Below are 26,437 nucleotides of genomic sequence, written 5' to 3'. Positions count from 1 at the left end.
TTCACAAGGGGTTCCAAACTCTCCTTGGGAACGATGCTAATTGTCAAGGAAGAGCACAAGAAAGCAGAGGACCCATAGAGGTATGATGGGAGGGATGCTTGTCCTGATGCTTACCCAGTGTCACTTGAATTACCCTTGCCTCTGTGCTAGCTGTGAAATGTTCACTGCTGACCCTCCCTAGAGAGATCTTCCTGCATGTCTCCTCACTTGGCACCTTCCTTCCAAAGCACACACATTAGTTACATAGTTACATATTCATCTATATAGTTACAGCTAATGCAGACAGATTATGAAGCATCTTCTCCTGGTGATGACAAGTAATGAGAAGTACCACCCCTTGGTGCCATCTGGCTCCTTCTCCAGCATGAACGCCCTCCAGGCAGAAGGATTTAAACCAACGGCAACTGAACTGAATCACATAAACAAGTCAGAGGTGGGTGGGACACTTTTAGAGTCAATGTTTCTCTTTTGTTTCACAGATTACATTTATCCTAAACTACTTAGATACTTTCTAATAAGGTGGTTGTATCACCTTATTAACATTTAATTATCTCTCAGTGGCAAGATGGTAGGCTCTTTTCTGGTTTCCTTTCTGTATTTATACTTTTTCTTCATATTGACTACAATGACTACGTGTCTTCCTTGTAGTGATTAGAGATACAAAGCTTTCTTCCCCGCTTACTTCCAGGCTAGGTTCATGTAAGAAAACAGCTGTGCATGTACTGAAAGATGCTGGTAGAATAGGCTATAAGATTGGCAAGAAAAAAAAAAAAAAACCCTGCAGTTTAAATGAAGACAAAATGAAGCCAGGTGTGGTGGAACACACCTTTAATCTCAGTGTTCAAGAGGCAGAGGCAAGTAGATCTCTGTGAGTTCAGGGCCACGAAAGGCTCATAGTGAGGTTATCCTTAAAAAAAAAAATCACAATAATAACAAAATGATTGTCTTACTTTTCTATCACTGGGAAGAGGCGCCATGACCCAGACAATTTATAGAAGAAAGCATCTAACTGGGTGCTTGCTTCCAGCTTCAGATAACATACATGACCATCTCGGTGAGGCGTGACAGCAGGCAGGCAGGCGTGGCAAGGCTCTGGAGTGGTAGCTGGGAAATTTCACAAAGTTGGAGGCAGAGAGGAGAGACTAGAGCAGCCTGAACTTTTGAAACCTCAAAGCCCACCCACAGCAACAAACCAATTCTGACAAGCAGTAAAGAAGCAAGGTAGAAAACACTGAGCCTGTGATAAAATAATAATAATAATAAGAATAATAAGAATAAGAATAAGAATAACAATAACAACTACTTGTGTCTTAATGTTCTGTTAGCTCAAGGGATGATAGTTACAACTGAACGTCATGAAATCAATGTAGATTTTCTCACTTGTTAAGGCTTAGTCCCCTCTCTAGAAAAAGTTTTTAAAGCAAACAACAAAACCTCTTGTGTCTGTGTCCACACTGACATAGTCACTTAGCACTGACAGAAGAGGGAACACTTGCATTGTTAAACTACCGAATCCACTTATCTAAGCATGGACTTAAACAAATGACCCCAAGATTCTACATTTACAGGAGTTCTTCTGAGAAGCTCTCACACAGGAAGCGTAAATTCAAGTAGCTGTTCCTTCCCCAGTAACAATCACATGGAAACTCCCTATTGAATTAAAAAGTTAACTTTAAAAGTTCTTTGGGCATTTTTTTTTTTTTTTTTTTGTCTTTCAGCCTTTTTACTTCTCATGTTCCTAGTTTTAAAAGGCCCTTTAAAAAGTATTAAGTACACAGTCATAGAAAGTCACAAGGGAAATATTATCTAACAACTCTTGACAATTTACACTGAATTATGCTAGCATTTTATAAAATGTTTTATATGCCAGAAACGTTGTATCAATTTAAAAAGTCTGTGTTGTCTGTAGCAAGAACAACTGCATCACGGATAATAGGTAGATGAAGTATATTTTTATACATCAGTTTAGAGACTGACAAAGGCGGTAAAGCAAGCCTTGTAAAGAAAAAAACAGAAATTCACCATGATTATATTGGTTTTGTCACTATGTACAACATAAGAACCAAAGAAAAATCTGAAATCTTATTTGGTCTAATTTTATCGTCTTTATAAAGCACAAGTGCTAGCTGCCACTTTTTGACATAAAACAATGCTATTTTTTCCTTTTCTTATTCCTCATTGCGAAAGTCACTGACTGGCCCCTCATTTGTCATAGACAGGCCCGAGGCACTCTACAATTTGGAGGAAGGAGGGAGGCAAGAATAGATTCTAGAAATCCAAATGTAGAAAGGATGATTGCAGAATGGAAATCGTTTGGACGTGACATTTATTCTCTTGCATGTACAATTGGTCTCCAGTTGTGTCTTTTTAAGCTTTGAATCCCACTAAGGCATGCCATCTTAATTAAAATGTAATCTCTGGCTCGAAAGTTAACCTCAGAGAGGTAGCACAGAGCAACCACAGGCTCTGAGCCACACCCACTGTTAAGGGGATTATCTTCTGCCTTGCTTCCAAGAGGGAGGGGCATGTGTCTATGAATCCATATTAGTTTGTTACATCTGCTTGGAGATAGCTATAACACAGATCCAAAAGAAACAATCACAAAAGAGGGAAATGGGAGAAACATAGGAGTGGGGAAATTATTGTAAAATCCGGATTGTAGCAAAATATACAAAATGATTTCCTATAGAGAGATCTGACTTTATAAATAAGAGTGTATACCTATAATGATTTACACCGAGGTTTTAATGTTGGTTTCCCTAGGAGATGCCAGTAAAGGAAAGCTGTTTTGTTTATTTGTTTCAGCCCTGGCTGGCCTAGAACCCACTATGTAGACCAGACTGACCTCAAATTGAAGATTCACCTCCCTCTGCCTCTCCAGTACTGGGACTGTAGGCTGTGTGCCACCATGTCTGGTTTACAGAGAAACTTTTACTTCTAACTTTAAAAAAAAATTAATTAAAAAATTTTATGTGTATTTGAGTTTTACCTACATATATATCCTGCACCATGTGTAGTTGCCCAATGAGGCCAGAAGAGGGTGTTAGATTCCTTAAAACTGGAGTTAAGGTGGTTGTGAGCTGCTATGTGGGTGCTTGGAATCAGACCCAGATGGTCTGATAACAATCAGCAAGTGCTCTCAACTTTTGAGCCACTTCTCAAGACCCCACTTCTAACATTTTAGACTAATTTTTTGACATTGAAAATAAATATATCTATAGTCACAAAAAAGTACTTTTGTATTAGAATGAGTAAAGGTACTGACTGGGTCAGTTTTGCAGCTGAGAAGACTTAACTGACAAGTTCCTTGTCAGACATAGATCGGTCGGTCACCGAAGTCCTTTTCTCAACTACCACCAATAAATGCCAAGACAAGGGTATGTGCATTAAAACCCGAAGAAGAGAGCCATGCAGATTTCAGGGGACTAAGACAGTGAGCATTACTCCAAGGAGACTCTAAGCCAGTGCTTCTCAACCTTCCTAACGCTGCAACCCTTTAATACAGTTCCTCATGTTGTGGTGACCCTCAACTGTAACATTATTTTCATTGCTACTTCATAACTGTAAATTTTCTCCCGTTATGAAGCATAAGGTAAAGATTTGTGTTCTCTGGTCTTTTTTTTTTGGGGGGGGGAGGTTCATGACCCACAGGTTGAGAACTACGGTTCTAAGGGAAAAGAAGCTCAGGCAGGGTGGTCAGAAAAGGGGCCATCTCAGAACACAACTCTGATGACAGGAAAAATCTGTGAACTCATGCACCTGCTCAGGGGGTGTGACAGGTGTGACAGCGCATGTCCCCTGTAAGCATGACTGGGCCATGGGATGCCCAGGGATACACACACACACACACACACACACACACACACACACACCAGTGCTGAGGAATCCATTCAAAATTTTGAAAGTCTGAGAAGCCTGGACTGAATTCCCTCTGCCTGACTGTGATGAATTAGGAACATTGATTCTCCTCCATCCATACTCAGTTTATCACAGATGTCCTCCTTTGCATCTGACTCTGCTGAGTACCAAAGTCTAGTGGTGATACCTTCTTCCTTTAGAGCTCAGGCAGGTGACTGGATGGAGAAGCAAGAAACAAGAATAAAGTCAGTGGACTCTGGGTAATGAGAATTACCTGGGATGTATTCCTAGTGATTCCAGGTAATGTGTTTCCTAAAATAACAGTCCAACACACTGCTAGACTCAAGAACAGGCCATAGCTTTGAAACATGACCTTTCTAGAGGTCTCTGAATACCCTATCATTAGCAAATAAAAGCATCAAAGAAGGGGAACTTGTGGCCTCTCTGTGACGAATGAGGAGATTATTTCTAGAAATACTGTCAGGTCACCTGATATCTATGGTATCTGTCATATGAGATATGCCTCAGTATCTGTGGTACTTCCACTGACAGGCATCTCTTTCCAGAACAGCCACACCACACGTCATGGGCTCAGTAGCCATGTGGCTACTCTATTAAAGAGGAAAGGTCTAAACTAGAAATATGTCCTTTTATGATACAAATCATAAAAGATATCAAAAAAATCTAGTTCTATACTAACCCATGGAAACAGAATGTAAGCTAAACATGTATTTTTAAATTATCTGGTAAACACATCTGAAAATGATAAAACGAATGAGGGAAACTTAATTTTGGTCCATGTAATTTAATCCCGAATATACAAAACATATTTTCAATACATAACCATCACAGAATCTTATTGAGATATCATGCATTCTGTTTCTCAAACTGTGCCTCAGTATCTGTGGTACTTCCACTGACGGGCATCTCTTTCCAGAACAGCCACACCACACGTCATGGGCTCAGTAGCCATGTGGCTACTCTATTAAAGAGGAAAGGTCTAAACTAGAAATATGTCCTTTTATGATACAAGTTAACTTTAGGTTCAACATCCTTGTAAAATCTATTTTTAGGAATAAATTTATTTTTCACAAACAATTGTCAAACTCAAGGAATCAAGTTAGGAATCAATGTTCCTAACTCATCACATCAAATAAAACTGCAAGGCAATGGCAAGCGGCTCATGTTGGGAAAAAAAAAAAAAAAAAAAAAAAAAAAAAAGACTTAAAAAGAATTAAAGTTGGAGCATATCTCCTGAAGCCCATGCTTCTAAAGCCTTCAGACTCATTTTTCAAAGTCAAAAATAAATTATGTAATCAATCCAGTGTCATGAGCAGAAACCTTCCAACAAATACCTCAGAGTTCATCAAGTCCTGGACATTCTTTTTATAGATGAGAAGATCCCTTGCCAACCCTTGCACTCGGCAGTCGACTTCTGTCTGGCCTGACAGTCAGTCAACTAAGCTTTAGCTGGCATGGATACTACACTGTCCCCTGCAACTACACAGTAAGTCCTAGATGACAAGCCACTCCAAGGGAAACTTCAGAGAATGAGTCGGTATTGGATAGTGAAAAGTCTTCAGAACGTGACTAAGAAACCTTCTCAGAACCCTTTCCTGAACAGTAAAAAGAGAGACAAACAGCCGAACACAGCTGGCACAGGTAAAGCCACAGTAGCAGGGAGACTGGTTAAGAGTATCTGAAAATGTATACTATGTTCTTCAGAGTCATTGGACTTGGAGACACAAGGCTCAATGGTATAGCCTTTGCCCGTCTTCACTTAGGAGAGTTCTAAACTGGCAAACAGAGCAGCCATGTAGGAGGCCCACTGGTAGCCAGGCTCTCTTTAGAGTCCTGAAAACTGCAGTGTGGATAATAAGTTGATATCTTAAAATTCCAAACAGATGGCAGATTTGATTATTTTGAAACAGGGTCTCACTATGTATGTCTGACTGACCTAGAACTTGCTCTATAGACCAATCTGGCCTCAAACTCACAAAGCTCAAACAAAAGTGTGCACCACCAGACCTGGTCCAGATGCAGAAATTTTAGCACAAGTTGGCCTTGGGTAAAATGTAAACAAAGCTAACACCAGAAGGAAACAACTTTAAATGTTTTAAATTAAGTAACATAGTAGCCAAAGCCACTCCGGCTTTAATATAAGTGAGCTGATGTTAGGGTTCATTGTTGCCTTATTATTTACAATCACCAAGGAAACCCATCTCAGCAGATATCCATGAAGATACCTATGACGTCTCCAAGTTTAACTGAGGAAGAAAGCCCCTCCCTGAGGGTGGGCAGTATGTTTATAGGGTTGATGGGTAGGATCCAGGACAGAATATAAAGAAGAAGGTGAGAGAAAACACTATCATCTCTCTCTCTCTGCTCTCTGACTGTGGAGCCAATGAGACCAGTTCCACACACTCCTACCACCACACTGTCACTGTCACAATAGACTCTGTCCCTGCTTAAACTGTGGACTGAACTAAATCCTTCACTCTTGAAATTGTTTGTCACGCAATGAGAAAGGTAGTAACCCAGGAGGACTAAAGTATCAGTCTAAACAGTTGCCAAAACCAATTTCAGACCACCTTCCTATTTAATGCAGGGTAACCCAGAGCAGGGGTGGGGGTGTTCTTAGTCCCCATGGGGCTCCTGAGAAAGATGCTGAGCTTAGAGAGTCTCAATCGAAGATACACTCTTTTGTTTTGGATTGTACCAGAAATGGTAAAAAGTAGCAGTATTACTTTTTAAGTCTATGACTGACTATAGAGACTTTAAATTATTGTAAGGGTGCCTACACAGCTTACCTTGAGATTTGTGTCACCTCTGAGCAGTGTAGTTTATGGGTCATCAAGATGTCTCAGTGGGTAAGGACCCTTGCAGTGCAAGCCTGGAAACTTGAGTTTAATCCCTCAAACTCATAGTAAAGCTAGAGAGAACTAACTCCATAAGGTTGCTCTATACAATCCTGCACACACTGAATCACGTACACAGAAAGTAAAAAATGAGAAAATTTTAAAAGAACTGTAGTTTAGTTGCCATAAAAAAGGACAATCTTTTCTCTCCTAGGCTGTAAGAAGTATACAAATCCATCCTCTCCAGCATCATTTATCTTCTCCAAGCTGACTTCTAGACAGGCATCTCCTACAAGGTACCCAACCATCACTCCCCGGCCCTCTCCCCACCCCACTCTTAAACCCTTTTCCCCGCATCAGCCCCTCAAACTTAGCAACTCTTTTAGCAACAGAAAAGGAACACTTTCTCAGGAGACAGAGGTATGAAGCTGCAATGATGAAAATCTCCTGGCAATAATGGAAAAGGGCAGCTTAGGAACATCCCCCACACCAGTGACACCCGTGCTGTCATAGTTATTAAACACCCACGCTGTGCACAGACTGGACAACAAATCCAGAAGACCAGAAGCAGAGCCAGAAACAGTATTTGTAGAGCTGTGTTCCAATTTGATAAGAAGCAATTAAAAGCACTCGGCACCATTATGGTGCTGGAAAGGCCACTCGGTTGATAAGACAGTGTGTTGCTGCTCTACCTGAGGACCCGAGTTCGGTTCTAAGCTCTCACAAGGGGCAGCTCACAACTACTCATGAGTCTAGCTCTGAGGAATCCGATGCCCCCTTCTGGTTTCTGAGGATATCGACACACATGTGGCATTTATTCATTCATACAGGCACACAGATACATATGAGTAAAACCAACAAAACTCTTATCTAGAGGCTGGAAAGATGCTCAGAGGTGACAAGTGCCTACTGTTCTCCAAAAGACCTGAAATCAGTTCCCAACCCAAGTCTGGTGACTCCAGCTCTAGGAGACCAGATATCCTCTTCCGACCTCCATGGACGCTTGCACACACATGCACATAACACACCATGTTACTTAAAGAGACAGTAGTTTCTAAGGAATCAGTCCACGATAGTGCAGAATCATGAATGCATAAAAGCACAGGGATAAACCAATGGATTTTAATACAGAATGTGTGTAGAGAGCCTTGCGTGGACTCAGATTTTACACTGCAGCCAAACTTTAAGAAAGATCATTTGCTGAATTGTAGCAGCTTTAAAGAAAGCTGACTGTGGCTTCTCTGTTCATTCACTACCCATCTTTCTGAAGCTACTTTTTCTTCAGATAGTCGATAGAAATGATGTACTACAAAAGAATGGATGGAGAGCAGCTACAAGGGACCTGCCATCTTCTCTTAAACAGACATTACAGAGATCAGAAACAATAAAGTCTGGCCACTGTTCACTGCTAAAGGCTTTTTGGAAAATAGAGCTACAATCCCTAAAATGTTGTTTATGTTAACAGATAAGGAACTCATTGCCTTTCCATTTAAATAAAGTCAGTATCTTTGTAATATCTCAGCTCTAATTTCTAATAGAGCAAGCATTAATAGACACGAGCCACATAAACTAATGCTCTTTAGGCTACTTGATAACTTTTACTTTGCTTTGTTGAGATGGGATCTCAGATAGGCAGTGGTAGCACAGGCCTCTAATCCCAGCACCTGAGAAACAAAGGCATGCTGATCTCTGAGTTCGAGGCCAGCCTCATCTACAAAGTGAGTTTCAGGACAGCCAGAGCTACACAGAGAAACCCTGTCTTGGAAAAACCAGAGGGGGTTGGGGAGTCTCTACCTATGTAGACCAAGTGGCCTCAAACTCCCAGAAATCTACCTGGCCTCTGCCTCACAGGCTCTGGATTAAAGAAGCATGCCACCACACCTGACCCACTTAATGACTATTTAAAAGGAAACATTGGCCCTCAGGCAAAAACATTTCAGATACTACTTGGTCATGGATACTTTTCTCTGTGAAGCCATTCCAGAATGTTCTATGGAACACACAAGGAACAGGCCCTATCATGGTCTACCTGTAAAATAAATCCTCTGCTTATTCGTCGTAGATATTCTGCAGCAAGTTAATTCAATGCTGATCAAGGGATTTCTTCTCAAGCAGGAGTTCTATGTTTATATCCATGGCATTAAAGGTACATTTGCTTTGGCAAGCATGATCAAGGCTGACCTCATCCACTTAGAAGACGCCTTAATCTGGAGAATTCTTTCTCTGAGCAAATGTTACAGAACAGTCAAGAGAAATGAATGCCAGTGAAGGTTGGCATGCTCCTGCAACAGATAATCCTGTTAGGAGACGTGTCTCGAGGTGGCTCGAGAACACAGTGGATATGTCAGTTAGGATCAGGGCCACTGTCATTTACTGTTTTATTTCTGACAAGAACAAAATGCCTGACTTAAGTAGCTATGTTGTGAACAACTCTCTCAAATAAAATGAGTGGGATAGCAGCAATTTACACTCTAATGACAACTCATGTTGGTGAAAACTGTACACAAGCCAAAAAGAGCTGCAGAATTAATTTATACTACCAAGATGGCATTTTAGAATATTTAGGAGAAAGGCTAGTTCTCTAAATGGAGCAAGACGAAAAGCCTCGGTTACAGAATTTTGTTATAAATCTCTCTCTCTCTCTCTCTCTCTCTCTCTCTCTCTCTCTCTCTCTCTCTCGTCAGGTGTCCAAGTGACTGGTCAGCGCTTTTCACAGATATCTGGGAAGTTTGGTGGAAGTTGAGCTTATAAAATGTTGGTCAAGTCTGACAAACGTGTCACCTGAGGGCTGAAGACTCACACTTCCATAGGAAACGCTCTCTTTTCTCCAAACACTTGGCGTGAAATTGCTACTTAATCTGCCTCTATAAGACCTTCTTGAGGACGAAGGCCTGGGACATGGCTGTGTGGGTAAAGGAGCTTGCTGCTAAGCCTGATAATGTGGGTTCAATCCCCATGACCCATAAGGTAGAAAGAGAGGCAACAACTCAAAGTTTTCCTCTGGTCTCCACTCATACTCTATGGCATATACACCTCCCCCATCAAGTGTACGCAAAATAAATAGATAAAATATAATTTTAAAGCTCTCTTGAGTACTTTTCATGGCCATAAATGCTTATGACTATGGTTGTTTTCTTTCTTTTCTTGGCAGTGCTTGACATAGAAGCCAGGGAGGGATATCTGCTAGGCAACGGCTCATAAACTCAAGCCAGCCTACTCAAGTCTTGGTTCCCATTCTACCTCACTTGACACGCCTTCCCCCCCCCCCAGCAACTGCATGAAATCATGACTATAATCATTCCCATTTTACAGATGAGCAAACACACCCAGTTTATAGGTAACAGAGACAGGATTTGAATCTAGAAGTTACTCTCTCTGAACTTTCAAGTGTGGATGTGTGGGGCTTATCTGAGATGAGACACAGCAACATCACATGATTTATGGTACTGGGGTATTGGGTAAGGTGGTGGCTTTTAGCTTCACCTCAGCTTTACTCAATCAATCAAACAAACAAACAAACAAACCCTCTTCCTCCTCTCAGGGCATGTGTTAGACCTCATCCTGCCTGTTCGTCATGCTCTTGACATGCACCACTGACCTGATCCCTCCTGGAACATCTGCTGCCTTTCTTGCTTCTGCTAATGACCTCTGAGACACTAGTCAGAGCAGCAACCACTGAGTCAGTAAGAAAAAGGAGCAATCAAAAGAGAAACTCCTCAAATCCACTGCTGTCCCTTGACATCTTCTGGGGACCTAACTTGTTCCAGGATCCTTCATAAGACACCAGAACCTACAGATGCGCTAGTCTCTCATACAAAATATCAGAGTTTGCAAACAGCCTCCACATCAACTCCTACATCCTTCAAATAACCTCTGGATTGCCTGTAATGCCTGGCATAACGCCAGCGCTCTGTGAATTGTTATACAGAGCGCTAAGGGCAAGAGAAAGAGTGTTTGTACATGTTCAGCATGGTTGCAACTTTTTGGCAAATATTTTTCTATCTGCTGTTAGCTGAATCCACTGACCCGAAGCCTATGGCTGTGGAGGGTCAAGTAATACTTGGCATCAAGAACACTCCTTTTCAAATGATATTCTTACACCCTGGAGAGTATGCCAAAGAACCTGGTAGGAAGCAATAGACAATGCTGGCATTTCTATTCACATTTTGAAAACCTGAAATTAGGAAAACATAGCTGGTCATAGTGGGGGCACTCCTATAAGCCCAGCCTGTGGGAGGCGGAAGCAGGAGGATGAGCGGTTACATGAGAACCACAGACGGTACTGTGCATTCCTTAACATCCTCAATGGGTACCAGTGACCTACAGCGCCAGTCACATCAGGGTGCTAATGCCTAGTACCTGAGACAGCAGACATATTCCTCAAGCCACTCGTGGGGTTAGCTGTGGGACCCGTGACTGTCTCTTGTGTACTGTACTAAACTATAGTTTCCTCCATGGGTCCAGTTGAGAAAGTACCTACATAGATTCTATTTTCATTTTTACATGTGCTGATATTCATGGAGTGGAGGAGCGACTTGAATTGAGCCCTGCAATAAAACTGCGAATAATTCTCGTCACCATGCAAGCAGAAATAGGCAGGAAATAGCAGAATGTTGACCTTACCTCATACATTCCCCTCAGACACATCGTAATATCGGGGTGATTGGCTCTGACTAGAAGTTGGTGACAGGAAAAGGGGCACAAAAGAGACCTGATTGTATCAAAACTTAGATTCATAGCTCTTTGTCTTCTCGACAACCTTCGTATGAGTAAATGTTATCTGTGCCTTGGGAAATGGACTAAAAAGTGTATTTATATGGTTTTGAATTACTATACTTTTCTTAGTGGTTTATTAATAACTTATTTTTTTTAGCGATCTAGAACTTTGCTACTCAAAACGTGTTTGCAATGGAATAGCCTGGCCTTCACCTGGTCGTTTATGAGAAACGCAGTCTTGGGAACCAAGCACTGAGCTATGATTTTTTTTTTTTTTTACTTTAACCCCCATCATCCATGGCTCACATGCACATTGCAATTAAAGAGACACTGACATTTTAAAACAAACGCCTTGAGGAACATGAGTCCTGATAATTCAGTTCTTATCTATAATTCTAGTCAGTTTTTTTTTGTTCTTGTTGAATTTTTGAACTCCAAAGCTTATCGTTTTAAATATATATTATAAACATCCTTCAACTAACACTATAAACTTTCCCCATAAGTCCCAAATTCTGTTAAACAATCTCTGCATAATGGCAGCGTTTTCTCATTACTCCCCGTACACTTGAACCGAGCATCCCGACCCTGGCACCTAATGAACTCTGGCCACACGCCCATGAGTTATCATTTGAGCCCCATCTCAACTTACTTTTGTTTGATCGTCCGCTTTAAACACATAGCAGAGGCTCTGCTGATGGGCAGCATCCTCCTTAATGAGACAAGCAAAGTAGCTTGGGTCGTGACTGTTGTGAATCAGTTTGTGAACATGCTGAGGCTTGCACTCAAAGATGCTGGAACAGATCAGCGGGTCCCACGGTTGACTTTTCTTCAGGTCAGGTTCGCACCGCAGTCCGGAGGGTGAAACCCAAAGGCGGACTTGCTTTGTCCCAGGCTCCTTTTTGGAGCACTGGCCACTTAGTCTTCGTACCTCAGCTACCACCCAGGGCAGCATGGGCATAGTGGTGAGAGAATGCACAGGCAAGGAGCCCACCAGCTGCAAGCCGAAGTCCACAGAGACCTCGTTAGGGAACGGATGCTTCCTCGCTGTGAATGTGATTGCCTCCATCCCGGGAGAGGTCTGGAGAGCCAGGAAAACCTGCTACTATTTTCCTACTTTAAATGAAGTAATCTATTTCACATGCTTCTGAGGGCAGAATCCTGGGGGAGAAAAAAAAAAAAAAAAAAAAACCAGGGTATTAGAATTTAATGAAGCCACAGCGATAGCTACTTGCGGAGTTGTTATTCCAGAATTTAACAGTCCGAAACTGAAACGTAAGAAGAAATGGATATTCGTCCAAATAAACCCAGCCTAGAATGAGATTTCCTGAAATTGTATTACACCTAAAATTAACCTAGAAATGGTGTGACTGTCACACTCAATGTGGGACACAAAGACCCTCCTGGGATTCTGTTGGAGAATATGAGTCTCATAGTGTCAGGGGGAGAAAGGCATGTTGTGGGAGGGGAGCTAGAGAGACGCCTCAGAGGTTAGGACCACTTGTTGCTCTTCTGGAGGACCCGGCTTAGTTCTCAGCATCCACATGTTGGTTCACAGCCATCTGTAACTCCCAGTTCCAGGGGATCTGACACCTCCGGCTCACCTTTGCAGCCACTAAGCACGCACAGGATGCACAGACATACATACAAGCAAAACACTCATACATAAAGTGAATAAAACACACAGAGAGAGAGAGAGAGAGAGAGAGAGAGAGAGAGACAGAGAGAGAAGGCTCACCTCTTAACAGTCCCATCATCTCCCAGGAGTGGCTTCTCAAAGACCAAGTTTTTACCACATGGACCTTCTGGCATCATTATGGCTTCGGATACAACAGTACTGGCCAGAGTCTCCGAGATTCCTTCCCGATCCCATCAGTCCTGACTCTACCATATAAATATATCTGACCTTTCCTTCCCCGAGGGAATGCTTCTGCTATTCTACCCGTCATCACATGCCATATGCTCTACACATGAAGATTCTCTTGGACTCCCAAGCCTTGTATTCTCTCTAATGTCCTCTTCCATACACTTTTTGGCTCTTAAGATGGAGAACCAGTCACATTCCCCAACTAAGATGTGGTTTCTCGTGGACTGGTGCCACAGTACACGATGTTCCATTCCCTCTTTAGAACATCAGACGTATCACTGACTGTAAGGGGCCACACACACATACTATGCATATGTGTGTGGGTATGTGCACGTGAACGCACTTGCAGCTGACAAGCAAGCCTCCACAGTTAAACTGCTGAGAGAAGAAATAAGATTCCTGCGTGGAAGGTAAAAGACTATCAGCAATGACCAGAGTCAGCACTGATGCTAATTTCCCAACTTCCACGGGACTGATGACACCTGTCACAGTGAATTTCCAGTCAAAGAAGCTGGGCTTAGGGGACTCCATTATGGGGAGGAGACATCTACCTTGCACCAGAGGAAGTCACTATTTCTATCAGCTGTAGATGTTGACGGCAGAATCATGATGAGAAATGTAGTTCAGAACAAAGGCATTCGGTGTCCCTGCTCAGGAGATGTGTAGAAACATTAGAGACCCACAGGGAAGAATCGTCTTTCAACCAGCCCCACTCTCATCCTTTGACTCCAGCCTAAATATTTACATCACTGCTGAAGCAACCACAGCCTCTTTCTTCCTAGTAAGTCAGAGCCTCCAGCGACATGTCCTTTCTGTTACTGAACTCTGAGCGTCGTCATTGTGGTTATTTTAAGAGTCTGAATGGGCATCCTTCGGCAGGATTGTAAGCTTTATAAACTGTTAAGGTTTGGGGTTAGAAAAATCAATATTCAAATTTTAAACCTTTTCTAAGATAGAAATGAAGTCTGTTCTTTACTTCCTATATATGTACATACATATATATGCATGTGTTCTAAAAGTAACATTTTGTATTTTGAACATAGCTTAGGACTAATTTTCAAGATTTATTTTTATTATTTCTAACTATGAGTATGTGTGTGGCTATGTGCACATGAGCAGGGGCCCTTGGAGGTCAAAGGTATCAGGTCTCCCCAGAGCTGGAGTTACAGGCAGTTGTGAGCCACCCAAAGTGGGTGTTGGAAATCAGACTCTAGTCTTCTAAAGAGCAGTATACACTCTTAACTGAGGAACTTCTCAAGCCCCAGTGCTATAGGTTGGATTTTTTTTTTTCATTTTAAATATTCAAACCTCCAACAATAAATCAATATATCATTTCATGCCTGAAAATATTTTATGAGAGTGGGAGTCTCTCCTTCTCATTCTCTAGTATACAGCCTTTCATGTAACAGATAGCCTTAAAGTTCCTATAATCCAGTAAATAATATTCTCTCCCCCTTTACAGGTAAAAGCCTGGCTTGACGTCCAATCTTGTAACTGAATCTACTTTACGTTCTAACTGTTGACAGCTGCTAATCCCAAGACGTGTTTAAAGAAACTCTAGAATTAGCACAAAGGGCAGGCCTGAGACCTATCAATTATTTTAGCTAATGCACTTATAAATCAGGTGGTAACAGGCATGACAAAAATCCCTCTCCACTTTCTTGTCATTTCAGTCCCTCAGTGAACAATCACTCATCAAATTAGCTCTGCCATTTTATTGGCAAAAGTATTTGAATGCTTTGGGTACGTGCCTTCCAACCAGCCTTGTAGGATTATGGCTTGCCTATGAAAGGCAGTTAGACCTTAATACTGCTTAGAAAAAGCATCAAACAGAAGCTCAATATCACACACAATTATTTCCGAATAACTCAGATTATTCTAACGTAAGTGTTATGGTTTGGATATGAACTGGTCCCCACAGGCTCCTGTTCAGAGCAGTGGATGCTGCTGTTTGGGAAAATTGTGTGACCTTCAGGATGTGTGGCCCAGCTGTTGGAGACAGAAGTGGGATGGCTGCTGGGGACAGGATACTAAGGCTATATCTACCTCTGGTTTCAGCCCATGCGCCTTTCCCATTCTGTCAAGATGTAAAGAGCTTCACCACACTTCCCACAATGCAGCCTGACCCCTTTCCTCCTGTCAGTCACAGCAACACAGGTTGGCCAACTCTGGCCACCATGACAAATTGGTATTTCTTGAGTTCATGATCCAGAACGAAGTCTTCCCCCTTTAGTTGCTTCTGCTTGGTATTTTGTCGAAGCAACAAGAAAAGTAACTAACACAACAAGATTCAGAATAACTTAGGCTAGGTAAATAATCATTATTACTTTTCAATCAAAAGTGTTACGAAATAAATGAAATATCTCATAGTATTAGCAAATTACCACATCGCTTTCAGAACTATTCCAAGCCATCTCACTTTCAGGAGCGAATATTTTGCATTTTAAACTCACGTGTGAACCACCTATTGTGAGGTCCCTTCTGTCTTGTACCCACAGCAGTAAACATTGTGACCTGTTCCTAGACTCTTGTTAGTAGAGTCATGTGTGTACAAGCCTGAGCCTCCCGGATAACCTTTAAACATAGCTACCCAAACACAGGGCACGCTTTTCCTGGAGCTCTTTCAATAATCTTGTTGACAAGATCAGCTACCCCTGAAAGGATGCACTTAGGATCATAAAACTTTAAAGAGAGCCAGGTCCTTGTAAGCCATTTAGGAACTTCCCTCATATGTGAGACGAAGTGACTAGGTTCTGGAGAAGTGGCTTGTCTAAATTAAGTGACAGATTTGGGACAGTCCAAGCCCCTGACTCCTATCCACAAGCTGGAAAGAACCTCCATTTCCCCCATAAGAACACTTTCAAGAGTGAAGTTTAAAAAGCAAGTCTCTTAACTTCTCCAAATCTGAAGTTTATTCTTATAGGAGAATAAAATAAGATCATCTCCAAGTTTCTTCTGTTTCTAAAAATCTGGTGACTGCAATTTCCATAATGCAGGATACCAAATGTCCTCCACATTGTGTGAGGATATAAAGCTGCTTCTGTCTTCAATTGAAGAACGAAAATGTGGGGGAAGTACATGAAGGCTAGGAACAAGAGAAGCCAGGGTTCAAAAGCTGTGCAGTGGAAACTCTTTCTTCCTGGCTCCATAGCACCCCATCCCAGCAAACCACAGAGAGTAGGATGGAATTTTTCAATAGTTAGCCTGGGCAGTTTCAGCTGTCACCTGCCCAAATGTTGGCAGAAGGGTACCAGGGCTCAGTGTGGTTTGGGTGGATGCCCTAGGGTCATGTTCAAGAAGACTGGCACCCAAAGTGGTGGTGTTAGAACAGGATAGAAACTTTAAGAGGTAGATCCTAGTGTCTTAGATTGAGGCCCCCTCATGAAGAGATAAACACTCCTCTCGTGGTGAGTTACTTCTGTAAGAATATATTAGTTCTCACAAAAGGGGTCTGGTTCCCCTACCCCCACCCCCTGCTTTGCTACTCGACCTTTTGATGCTATTCACCATGTTATGTTACACTCTGGGTGCCTTTACCATATGTCTGTTCCTTGACATCCTAGTTTGGTTTCTGTTGCTGTGGTAAGACACTGACCAAAAGCAGCTTTGAGGGGGAAAGGTTTATTTAGCTTACATTTCAACATCACAGTCCACTAATGAGGGCAGGCAGGGAAACAGCTTAAGACAGGAACCTGGAGGCAGGAATTGAAGCCAAGACCATGGAGGAATACTGCTTATTGGTTTGCCCTCCATGGCCTGCTCAACTTGATTTAGTATACAACCTACAACCACTGGAGTAGGGATAGTCCCACCCACAATTGGTTGTGCCCACCCATATTAGTCAGCAAATAAAAAAATGTTCCACATGGCCACAAGCCAATCTGATAATGACAGTTCTTGAACCAAGAGTCACTCTTCTCAGATGATTCTTAGTTTGTGTCAAGTTGATAAAAAACTAACCAGTTAGGATCTCCTCACCAGAACTGTAAGCCAAATAGGCTCTCCCCACTTTTAAAAAGTTACCAGCCAACAGGGTATGATGGTGTATGCCTTTACTTTTAGCACTTGGGAGGTAGAGGCAAGTGGATCTCTGTTGAGTTTAAGGCCAGCCTGGTCTACATAGTGAGTTTCAAGACCGTTAGGGCTACACACTGAGTCCCTGTCTTGAACATCAAAATTTCCAGCCTCAGGTATTTTAGTTGTAGTAGCACACAAAAAAAGATTAAGACAAAAGAGAAAGAGGCAGAGAAAAGGGGAGTGGGGGTGGGGGTGGGGGTGGGGGGACTCTAGTTCCCAACCAGGTTAGGAAATAACCAACATCAGTTAGCTATTGAGGAACCTCGGAAGAAGCATTAAGTTTCTGGAGGGCCACTCTTTTCCTATAAGTCAGTGCTCTAATCAAGTGGGTTTGAGCAGAACTGTATTGCAACCTTGTATTCCAGTCTCACACAGTATGACCACTGCTTACACACACAGTATGAGCACTACATAAGAACACAGCTGTCACTCTTCTGGCTCTAGCCAGAGAAGTGATTAGATAAAAATGATCCTTGCAGAGATGGACATGGAGTTACAGAAGCCAGTGGTCCCAACCTTTCCATCATCTTCAATGGAGAGTGTAGGGGTATGCCTCTTTAATTTGACATGTCAAGTGATGGCACTTTGGAATGGTTTCTTATATAAGTCACAGCTAATTCAAGCCAGTCCTGTAGCCTGCTGAGCCCTTCCTATATAATCTTACTCTTTGTTATACAGGTTATGAATAACCCTCCCTCCTGCCTGGCTGCTTTGAGTAGTAACAACAGTCAACGCAAAAGAGTGCTGACTTAACTCACAGCCACCACAGACAACTGAGCGAAGAGACTGTGAGGTCACTTGCCAAGGTCAAATGCTTAAGTACAGAATCGGGTTTTGAACCTGGCTCTTTTGGCACTTGGGTTTGTGCTTACCCTTCACTGCTGGAGGAACACTTGTAGCTAACCACCTCTTGGACATTGGATGCAGATGCCCACAACTGAGATGGCTCAACTTTATCTTCCCATTTCACAGAAGGGGTTACCTCCCTAATAAATGGTGAAGGCAAGATTTGAATCCCGACCTGTCTTCTACAACTCCTGTTCTCACTCAAATAGTATCGCTACCCCTCAAGCATCTTTTAATTGGGGTGGCTTGTTTGTTCTACCTAAATTCTCCATGGCCTTAGAAATTCGAGCCTAACATCAGAGTTAAAATATAAAGTACGTAAACATAATAATAAATAGCAGTAATTTTATTAGGTTCCAGGCATGTTTTAAGTACTCTAAATGTTTATGTTCATAAATTCTGACAAGCCCATAAATCTTGTCTTGCTTGGGAAATACAGATTCATTTACTCCATATAATATTTGCTTTGCTATTATGTTTTTATTTTTATACTAGTTATTGAACCCAGAGCCTCGTCCACACTAGGCAAACACTCCGACGCTGAGCTATATCCCCAGTCCTCTTTGCTTTTCATTTTAAGACAGAACATTGCTTAATTAACTAGGTTGGCTTCCAATTCTCCATCCTCCTGCCTCAGCATCTACAGTAGTTGGAATTGCAGGTGTGTACCACCCTGTTAAGAAATGAATAATGATTTGCTGAAGTTCGGTGACCTTGTTATCTTTAGGTGGGGTTTGGTTGGTTGGTTGGTTTGGGGGGTTAGGGAGAGGATCAATTGTAATCAAGGAAGGCCACAAACTCACTACATAGCCAAAATCGACCTTGATCCTCCTGGGCCTCCTCCTTCCAGAGAACTAGGGATTACAGGGATACACCACCACACCCAAGATAGGTATTATCTTGTAAGAGAGAACTGGTTGCTGTTATCTCGATGGTGACATCAAACTCAGAATCAATTATATTTGTTAGTACTAAGACATAGTTCCCACACTCTTCTTGATCCCATTAAAGCCTAAGCGTTAGGATTATTTCATACAATCCAAAACTTTCCTATCTGTTTGCAGTCTGAGAAGGGATCCATTGCCTTTAGATCTACAAGTCAATCCAACTGAATTTTGGACTGAAAAATATCAAAACCCTTGAGTGTGGAAACCATCATGTCCTTTGTGAAGAATCTTCTTTTAAAATATTTTTACTGAAGTGTAGGGTTGAAAAGGAAGGGGGGAGGGGCCAAGACAGCAAACCAGTTTGCATAGGAGCAGCTCTGAAGATAGAGTCCAAAGTCCGGTTCCTTAGCACCTGGGATAGGTAGGGATCCTGCATTCTCTTGTTGCGGCTGGAGCCTTTCGGTCATTTTAATGAACAGATTATGCTTCGCCAAGTTTAATGTCCAAGAACAGAACAGGGCTGACAAGGCTGAGAGACAGATCAAGTACTGGGATTACCTCAGTCGTTAAACTTGAGAAGGGCAGTAAAGCAGACCCAGAAAGGGCAAGGCAAAATAACTGTCACACCCCACCCCCACCCCCCCACAGAAGTCCCCACAAGATCATATAAGTGTTTTAAGTTTTCTTGAGAATATAGAAACCTTGGTGACTGAGGCCTACTGGGATGGGGTGATTCTGACGGTTTTCATTTGCTGAGGTAAAAGAGAAGCATATTTAAAGCAGCACTCAGTGAGCATCCTTGCTGTCTTCCTTGTCCCTCAGTCTATCACATAGCTGTTGGGGGAGGGACAGTCAGGTCGTCCTTCTCTAGGGGCACATCCTAGAAAATAATGAGCCAAGAAGTCGCTCCCACCAACACCTGGCTCTGCATCTTGGCTGTGGGCTTCTTAGTCCAGATCTTCTGGGAATGTAGGATCACAGATTAACAAAGACTAGATGGTCAAGGGCTAGGGCACTGTCAGGGATCCTCCAGCCACCCACTGCCTCCAGTTGTCCTCAGGTACTGTGACAATGTTGGTCTTATATGTTAGAAGGGTTATCAGGGAACCCTTGAGCTCTCCGTGGGACAGATAAGGGTAGACTGTGGCCAGGGAGGCCCACTGCAAAGCTCTCCTTTGGTATTGATAAGCCAGAACTACACCAATGCTTTCTCCAGCTTTCTACTGGTTTGTAAATGACTGAACAAAGCCACCAAATAAAAGCATCCCTTTTAATGGTCCTTTGCTGATTTTAGACTGTCTGTTGCTCCACAACTGGTCCCTTGGTCTTCAGTTAATACCTGCAGGCTTTTTAATGGGTCCCATCTAACTCACTGCAGCATCTACGATTCAGTAGCTCATGGCACATCAATAGTTACTTACAGATAAACAGATAAACTTAGAGAGTTGGCTCCTGTAACTTGGTAGGAACGAACATTAAAAGCAGGCACATCGGAGGCCCAGCGTCCCATCTCCAACAGTTGAAAAGCACCTGCTTATGGCCTCTCCATGTATCTTCCTGATTCCTTAAGAAAATCCTCAGGGTTCCCAGGGAGGAACTGATTCTGCCGAAGGGAACCCCCACCCCCACCCGTGAATGCTGAGAAAGGAGAAAAGAACTTGCCTGCCTTGGGAAGCTCTCAGCCAAGTGCAAAGGTACTGAGTCCGGGAAGAGTGGCTGCAAGGTGCATTCCTACCCCTGGGTACAGCTGCCCTTTCTTCTCCCATCACACCCCTTCCACCTTGAGCAGGCTCCACAGACAATAAAGCCCAAACGCGGCCATTCTCCAACTCATGGGAATCCCACTTCACTTCTAAGGGGCTTAAAAGGGCTCTTTTATCAACGTAGGTGCAAAGCAAAAAGTATAGACGTTTAGACTTGCAGAGACAGCTGAGTTTCCTGGGTGTGACCCATTTAAATTAGGTCATTCAAAAAGTCCCTTCCAACACCTGGTTCTAAATAAAAGAACGCTAGCAGTCACTAAGAGGACGAAGGAGAGGTGTACGTAGGAGGTGAATGCCTGCCATCATCATCAGTACCAAGGCGCTGAAGACGTTTGCTGAGAGGAACAATCATCGCTTTCAATTTCTTTTCCTTTTTAAGCAACTTCCGGAGAACAAGTCATTTAAAATAAAATCACAACCGGGAATGCCACACCTAGCTGGGTTTCAAACAAAACGACGCATCTTTTAGAAAAGAAGAAAACAGCAACCTGTGAAGTTGGGGAGAGCCTCTTACTCACGTAGCAACCCGGAAGCTGCTGGAAAACAATTAAGCCGGGTTTCAAAACGACCAGCACAGGATGTGCCCATAGAAAGAAATGTTGCGTGCACCGAGAAGCTGCCAAAGTTACCGCTGCAAAGTACCCTGAACTTTCAAAAGGTGGCTTGGGGTCACTCTGACCGGCCTCGTCCAAGCTGGATGCCTTACAAACACTTTCGCCCGGGTGATATTTGGCGGGAGGGAGGGGGAGGCGGGATATGCGAGGAAGAGGAGCAGGAGACCTGAGCACCCTAGTCGCAGCACAGAAAGCATCAAGGTTTCGGTTCCCTCCAAGCAGGGGACAACAAGGTGGCTCTGAAATCCTGCCTCTTCCCCCTCCCCCACCAGAGCACCCCTAGAGACCCAACAGCAACGCCCTTGGGTGGCGGGACCGCGCCTTCTCTGCAGCAAGGGAGCTCAGGGGCATGCTGGAGGTGAAGGGCTACCCCGCACCCTAAGAACCCAAGGTGGAACCTACCAGTGAGGTGGCCCGCTCAGAACTCCGGTCTGAGCTGGGGCGCGCAGGTGCTCCTGGGCACCCAGAAGATGGCCTGGGCGGGCGGGGCGTCCATGGTCCTCAGCTGGCTGCGCTCTTGCCGCCCCACGCTGCTGGGGTGGGGATCGCTCCACAGTCTCTGCTTCTCTTGCGGGTTGAAGAGACGGCGGGTCCGAGGTGGCTTGCAGCAACAGGCACCGCGGTGTGGCCGGCGGCGGCGACAGCAGCTGAGGAGGAGAAGGAGGAGGTGTCTGCACGCGGCTGGCTTGCGTTTCCTCCTCCCGGGCTGGGCGAGCGCGGGGGAAGCAGGGGCGGGGGAGGGGGACAGCAGCCGGGATCTCCCTAGTGGGTCCCCCGGGAACGAAGAACAAGACTAGATGCCCTCCCTTTCCCTACGCACCACGGGACTCTGGCTAGGCGACTCGGCCCAGACTGGCGAGTCACAAGCGAGCAACAGCTGCTGCAGTGCGGGTCCTCCGCGGCCTCCCTCCCCTCGCTCCCCAGCGGTCCATCCTCAGCCCGCCCAGGGGCCACCAGGCGCCACCCCACGAGAGCTCGGGGAAGGTGCAAGGATCGCAGCCCCATCAGCGCGAAGTCCTGGCCCAGAATATTCCCCGCGTGCTCACAAGTGATTATGGCCCTCGCGGCGGGATGTGTGGTCACACACCGGACTCTTGACCGCCTATTTATAGCAGGTAGTTCTGCCCGTGGCTGCTTTGGCCTCCGAGGCTCTCAGCAGGTGGCAGTGGAGCCTGCGCTCCAGCAGGAATCCTGCTTCTCTGCATGCACTCCTCCGAATCGGACCGGGAGATCACTGCGCAGCATACCCGCAGGCCACCCAGCCACCAGCCCTCCTCCCCCGCATCATCCTTCTTGCACTGGGGTCGAATGGCAGGAGGGGGGAAACCAGGAACGGAAGCAGGATGGGACGCCGGCACTCCAGGCAGGAAAATCGGGGACTCAGGAAAACACCCGGGCTGAAGTGCCCTCCGCGGGTTAGCCACCACTAAACCCATCTTTGGCCAGGTGCGGGGAGTGACGCAGAGCCCGGACCGCGCGCTTTTTCCCTCCCTGCGTGCGGAGCACACACGCACGCACTGCGCGCCTGTGTACACGCCAGAGAGCCACAAAAAGCTCCCAAAGCACCATCCCCACAGGTTAAAGAGGCAGATACACTCAGACGAGCAGAAAGGATCCAAGAAAAGTGAGCAGTGCGCGTGGGAACGACCGGCTTGGATTGTATCTAGATCCTTCCGAAGCTGTCTTGTGGGGTTAGCTCAGCCTTTATTACAGCATAGTTTGTCTTCCTAGTTTCAGATCTTTAAAACAAACAAACAAACAAAAAAGGTAAGGAATAGATACAACCACAAATAATCTAAGGAATAGAGTATTGATTGGTTTATGAAAATAGCTCCGCAGGACAGGGTCAGGTTATCCAGTTAAACTATACTGTCTTCGGGATCATAGCATCTCTGTTTTGTGCTTTTACCTTCAACCCCATTGTTAAGTTGTCCTTCCCTCTCTGTGGCCTTCAGGCCATGGCTACCTCCAGAAGGTCATCATGTCAAGACAGGTGACCCACTGTGAGCACCACAGCCACCTCTCATATATGTCTGAGACATGATGTTTGGACCTATTGCTTAACTACCCTGCCTGCAGTCCCCACCATAGAAGGGACAGAGAATTTCTGGAGCATAGAGAGCAGGGCCAAAGCCACCTCATCTACCATTTCCTTCCCTTTTCTTGTCTTCACCCCACCACCTCCTCCCTCCAAAACTTCTGGTCCTGGACTGCAAGAGGCTTAGCAGCCAAGTAGAGACCAGATGGTAAGGGAAGGCAGTGGCTGGGTAGAGTAGCCTAGTAGTCCAGGCTCCAGCTGGTGTTGGGAGGAGGGGGGGGCAGTTCATTCCCCATAAGCGCCCACAAATTCCAGCTCAGAAATGTATAACGTAGAGGCAAGCAATTATGCTAACCCTGACCTAGGTTGGGGAAGGGTTGTGGCCTTGTGACAAGCAGCTATTTCTCCATCACCTTTCTAGTTCCAAGGGACATTTAGTGTCCAGAAATGATGGTGAGAAAGTTTACAGGACTTTATAAAGCAGAATTTATCTATAACACAATATGCAATAAAGAAGTCTAAACTTTCTTTTTTAAAAAAATCCCTTAACTGACTTATTCCAGACCTCAGGAGACAGCCTGCTTGCTTTGCCCTTTGGTTTCTAGCAGCTCAGGAAGTAATAGTAAAGTCTCTAGAGCAAGGTGGACATGTGGGGTTTGCAGGGTTAAAGACTGTCAAACAGGAAAAGAAATGTATAGTCTCACTGTGAGCAGTGCCAGCCAGGTTTGGAGCACCCACCTGCAGGTGTCCTTATTATAGGAAGGAAGTGGTGCCTCCTTCTGAGGCAAAGGCACTGGAGTTCCAGCAGAGCCCCTAACACCATCTCTAAGGAGTAGGGCCTGAAGTGTGGTCACAGAGAGTTCCCTCTGGGCTATGGGATGACATTGGGCTGGTTGACTTGAAACCATCAAAAGCCCTTCTGTGCTTCTGCCTTTCAGAGAGAGAGGAGGGGTCTGGAGATCTTTCCCACAGGGACTCCTAGATGGCCTTAGTGACTTAGGGGCTCCTGGATAGACTGTCTTGGTGGCTTGATGGGTAAAGTCTACCTCTATCAGCCATGGATGCTGCTTGGTTGCCTCTAGACAATCTCTGTACTTGCTGCCCTGCCCCCAGAACCTCCGAGTACAGCATTCTTTTTAGGGCTCCCTCTAGAGACTCATTCCTATGCTCCAAATTTAGTCATTTGCTGTATAATTAATTATTTATTGGCAAATACTAACAATATTAATACCAGCTTTAAGATAGCTGCAAGCTTCAGAAAATAAAACTTGCCTTCCCAGTAGAAAGCCCCAGAGACAAAGAAAACAGAACCCACTTGGCTTTTAAAATGTAAAACGGAGCCACTTTTGAACCTAGTCTTTGGCTAATGTAGAGAGAAGACGTTTAAATGATGAGGGGCCCGGGGACGTGGCTCGTTCAGACGAGTGCTTGCCTAAGCTGCATGAAGAGCTGGCTTTGATGCTCACATAAACCATGTGTGGTTGTGCATGGCTGTAATCTAGCAAAACAGAAGTAGAGGCAGGAAGACTAGGAGTTTGAGGGAAGCCTGGACCATATGAGACTCTGTGTCCAAAACAATAACATTTAAAACAAAATAACAATTAGAAGATTTTTCTTTCTGAGACAGGGTTTTACTATGGAGTCTAAACTGTCCTCAAACTTGAAATTCTGTTGCCTCAGCTTCTAGAGTGCTGGGATTACAGATGCACACTAAAACCAGTTATTACTAAATCTATTATATAAGCATTTAAATATTCATACTCCCAAGGAAATCAAATCCTAATTGTTGCTACCACCATAAGTTTTTACTTAGTTTCCAAAGGTGCATGTTAAGGTAAGAGTTCTTTATCAATGGTCCCTTTTTCAAAACTGGTCCCAGTAAAGACAGAAGTGAAGACAATGAATAGAATCCTGGGTTGACAAAGTGGCTCAACAGGTCTTCAGGTTCTCATGGCCTGCTGGTGGCTTTCTGGACAGATAGGTGGACAGGCTAAATCCATGGTCAGTGGAAAAGCATACAAGACTGTAAGGGGCTGCCTGGCTTGTTACCCTGCCAATACCAGCTCAAGGTTCACTTCTGAAGAGGAACCCGGGTCACATCCATGCAACTTAATTAGCTACTGGAGCCATCCTTCATGATGCGAAAACAGATTCAAATCAAGAGCAGAGCCTTACACACCAACCTGCCTCAACGTGGTCCTCAAATTTACGTTCTGAAAGGCCCAGGAATGACAAACTGTGTCGTAAAAAGTTAAAACGAGCAGGCAGATTTTGAATTTCAGCAACTTGGGTAAACAAAAGTCTGACTGCCTGAAGAACTGGTATTTGCTATGGATGGGGCGACATAAATCTATGTGGAGTGAAAACAGACAGAATGTACACTCCAGCCTGGGTACAGGGCTTCTGGGAAGCGTCTGATCTCCTTTTATGGACAAAGCAGATAAAACTCTTGAGTGCTAGCCCCACTTCCCTTTAGAGCAGCCTCGCCAGGCTCTATGCGCATGCTCTGTGCAGCTCTCTGATGCTATCCAGCCTTCATCCCACTTCCCATCTGAGCACATTATGAGTGTGGGCAAGAAACACAAGACGGTGCATGGGACCGGTAGCACACCATCCTTTATTACAAAGTCTGAATTCAGCTAAGCTCAACGAGACTCTTTTTGTATGTTCTTGGAGCTAATCAACTTATTATTATCCAAAGTGGATAAGCTGAGTAAGCTTCCCACCCTGCAGGATCCTCTTCATCTTAGCCTGTGTGTCATCCAGCTGCATCCCGAGAAATCTCAACTGGAATGCAGTAGCTGGCTAACAGCTTCCTGTGCCTGTCCTCACTGTCTTTGGTCTATTCTCAACACAGTGTTAAACGGTCTGTTAAAATACCAACTGGGTCACTTGAACCTGTCCATGGCTCTACAG

The 26,437-nt window shown here is 44.2% G+C and overlaps 1 protein-coding gene across 3 annotated transcripts in view; it reads right to left on the bottom strand.

Moving 5' to 3' along the window:
• The window catches only part of Tbc1d1 (TBC1 domain family member 1), a 180,973-nt gene extending 158,309 nt beyond the window's left edge, over positions 1-22,664 (bottom strand). Inside the window, exons 1-3 of one of the 3 annotated variants that reach the window (XM_076938528.1) lie at positions 22,530-22,664; positions 21,886-22,130; positions 12,082-12,590 (exon numbers count right to left, since the gene is read on the bottom strand). In XM_076938528.1, the coding sequence (XP_076794643.1) occupies positions 12,082-12,498 (417 nt within the window). In that variant the 5' untranslated portion in view covers positions 12,499-12,590; positions 21,886-22,130; positions 22,530-22,664. The other 2 variants (XM_034508887.2, XM_034508890.2) reach the window with 2 other exon arrangements.
• Between the last annotated feature and the right edge of the window lie 3,773 nt (positions 22,665-26,437).

The sequence above is a fragment of the Arvicanthis niloticus genome, chromosome 7 (assembly GCF_011762505.2).
Source record: "Arvicanthis niloticus isolate mArvNil1 chromosome 7, mArvNil1.pat.X, whole genome shotgun sequence".
In the NCBI taxonomy this organism is placed as follows: domain Eukaryota; kingdom Metazoa; phylum Chordata; class Mammalia; order Rodentia; family Muridae; genus Arvicanthis; species Arvicanthis niloticus.
This window is presented reverse-complemented; position numbering and strand designations above follow the sequence as displayed.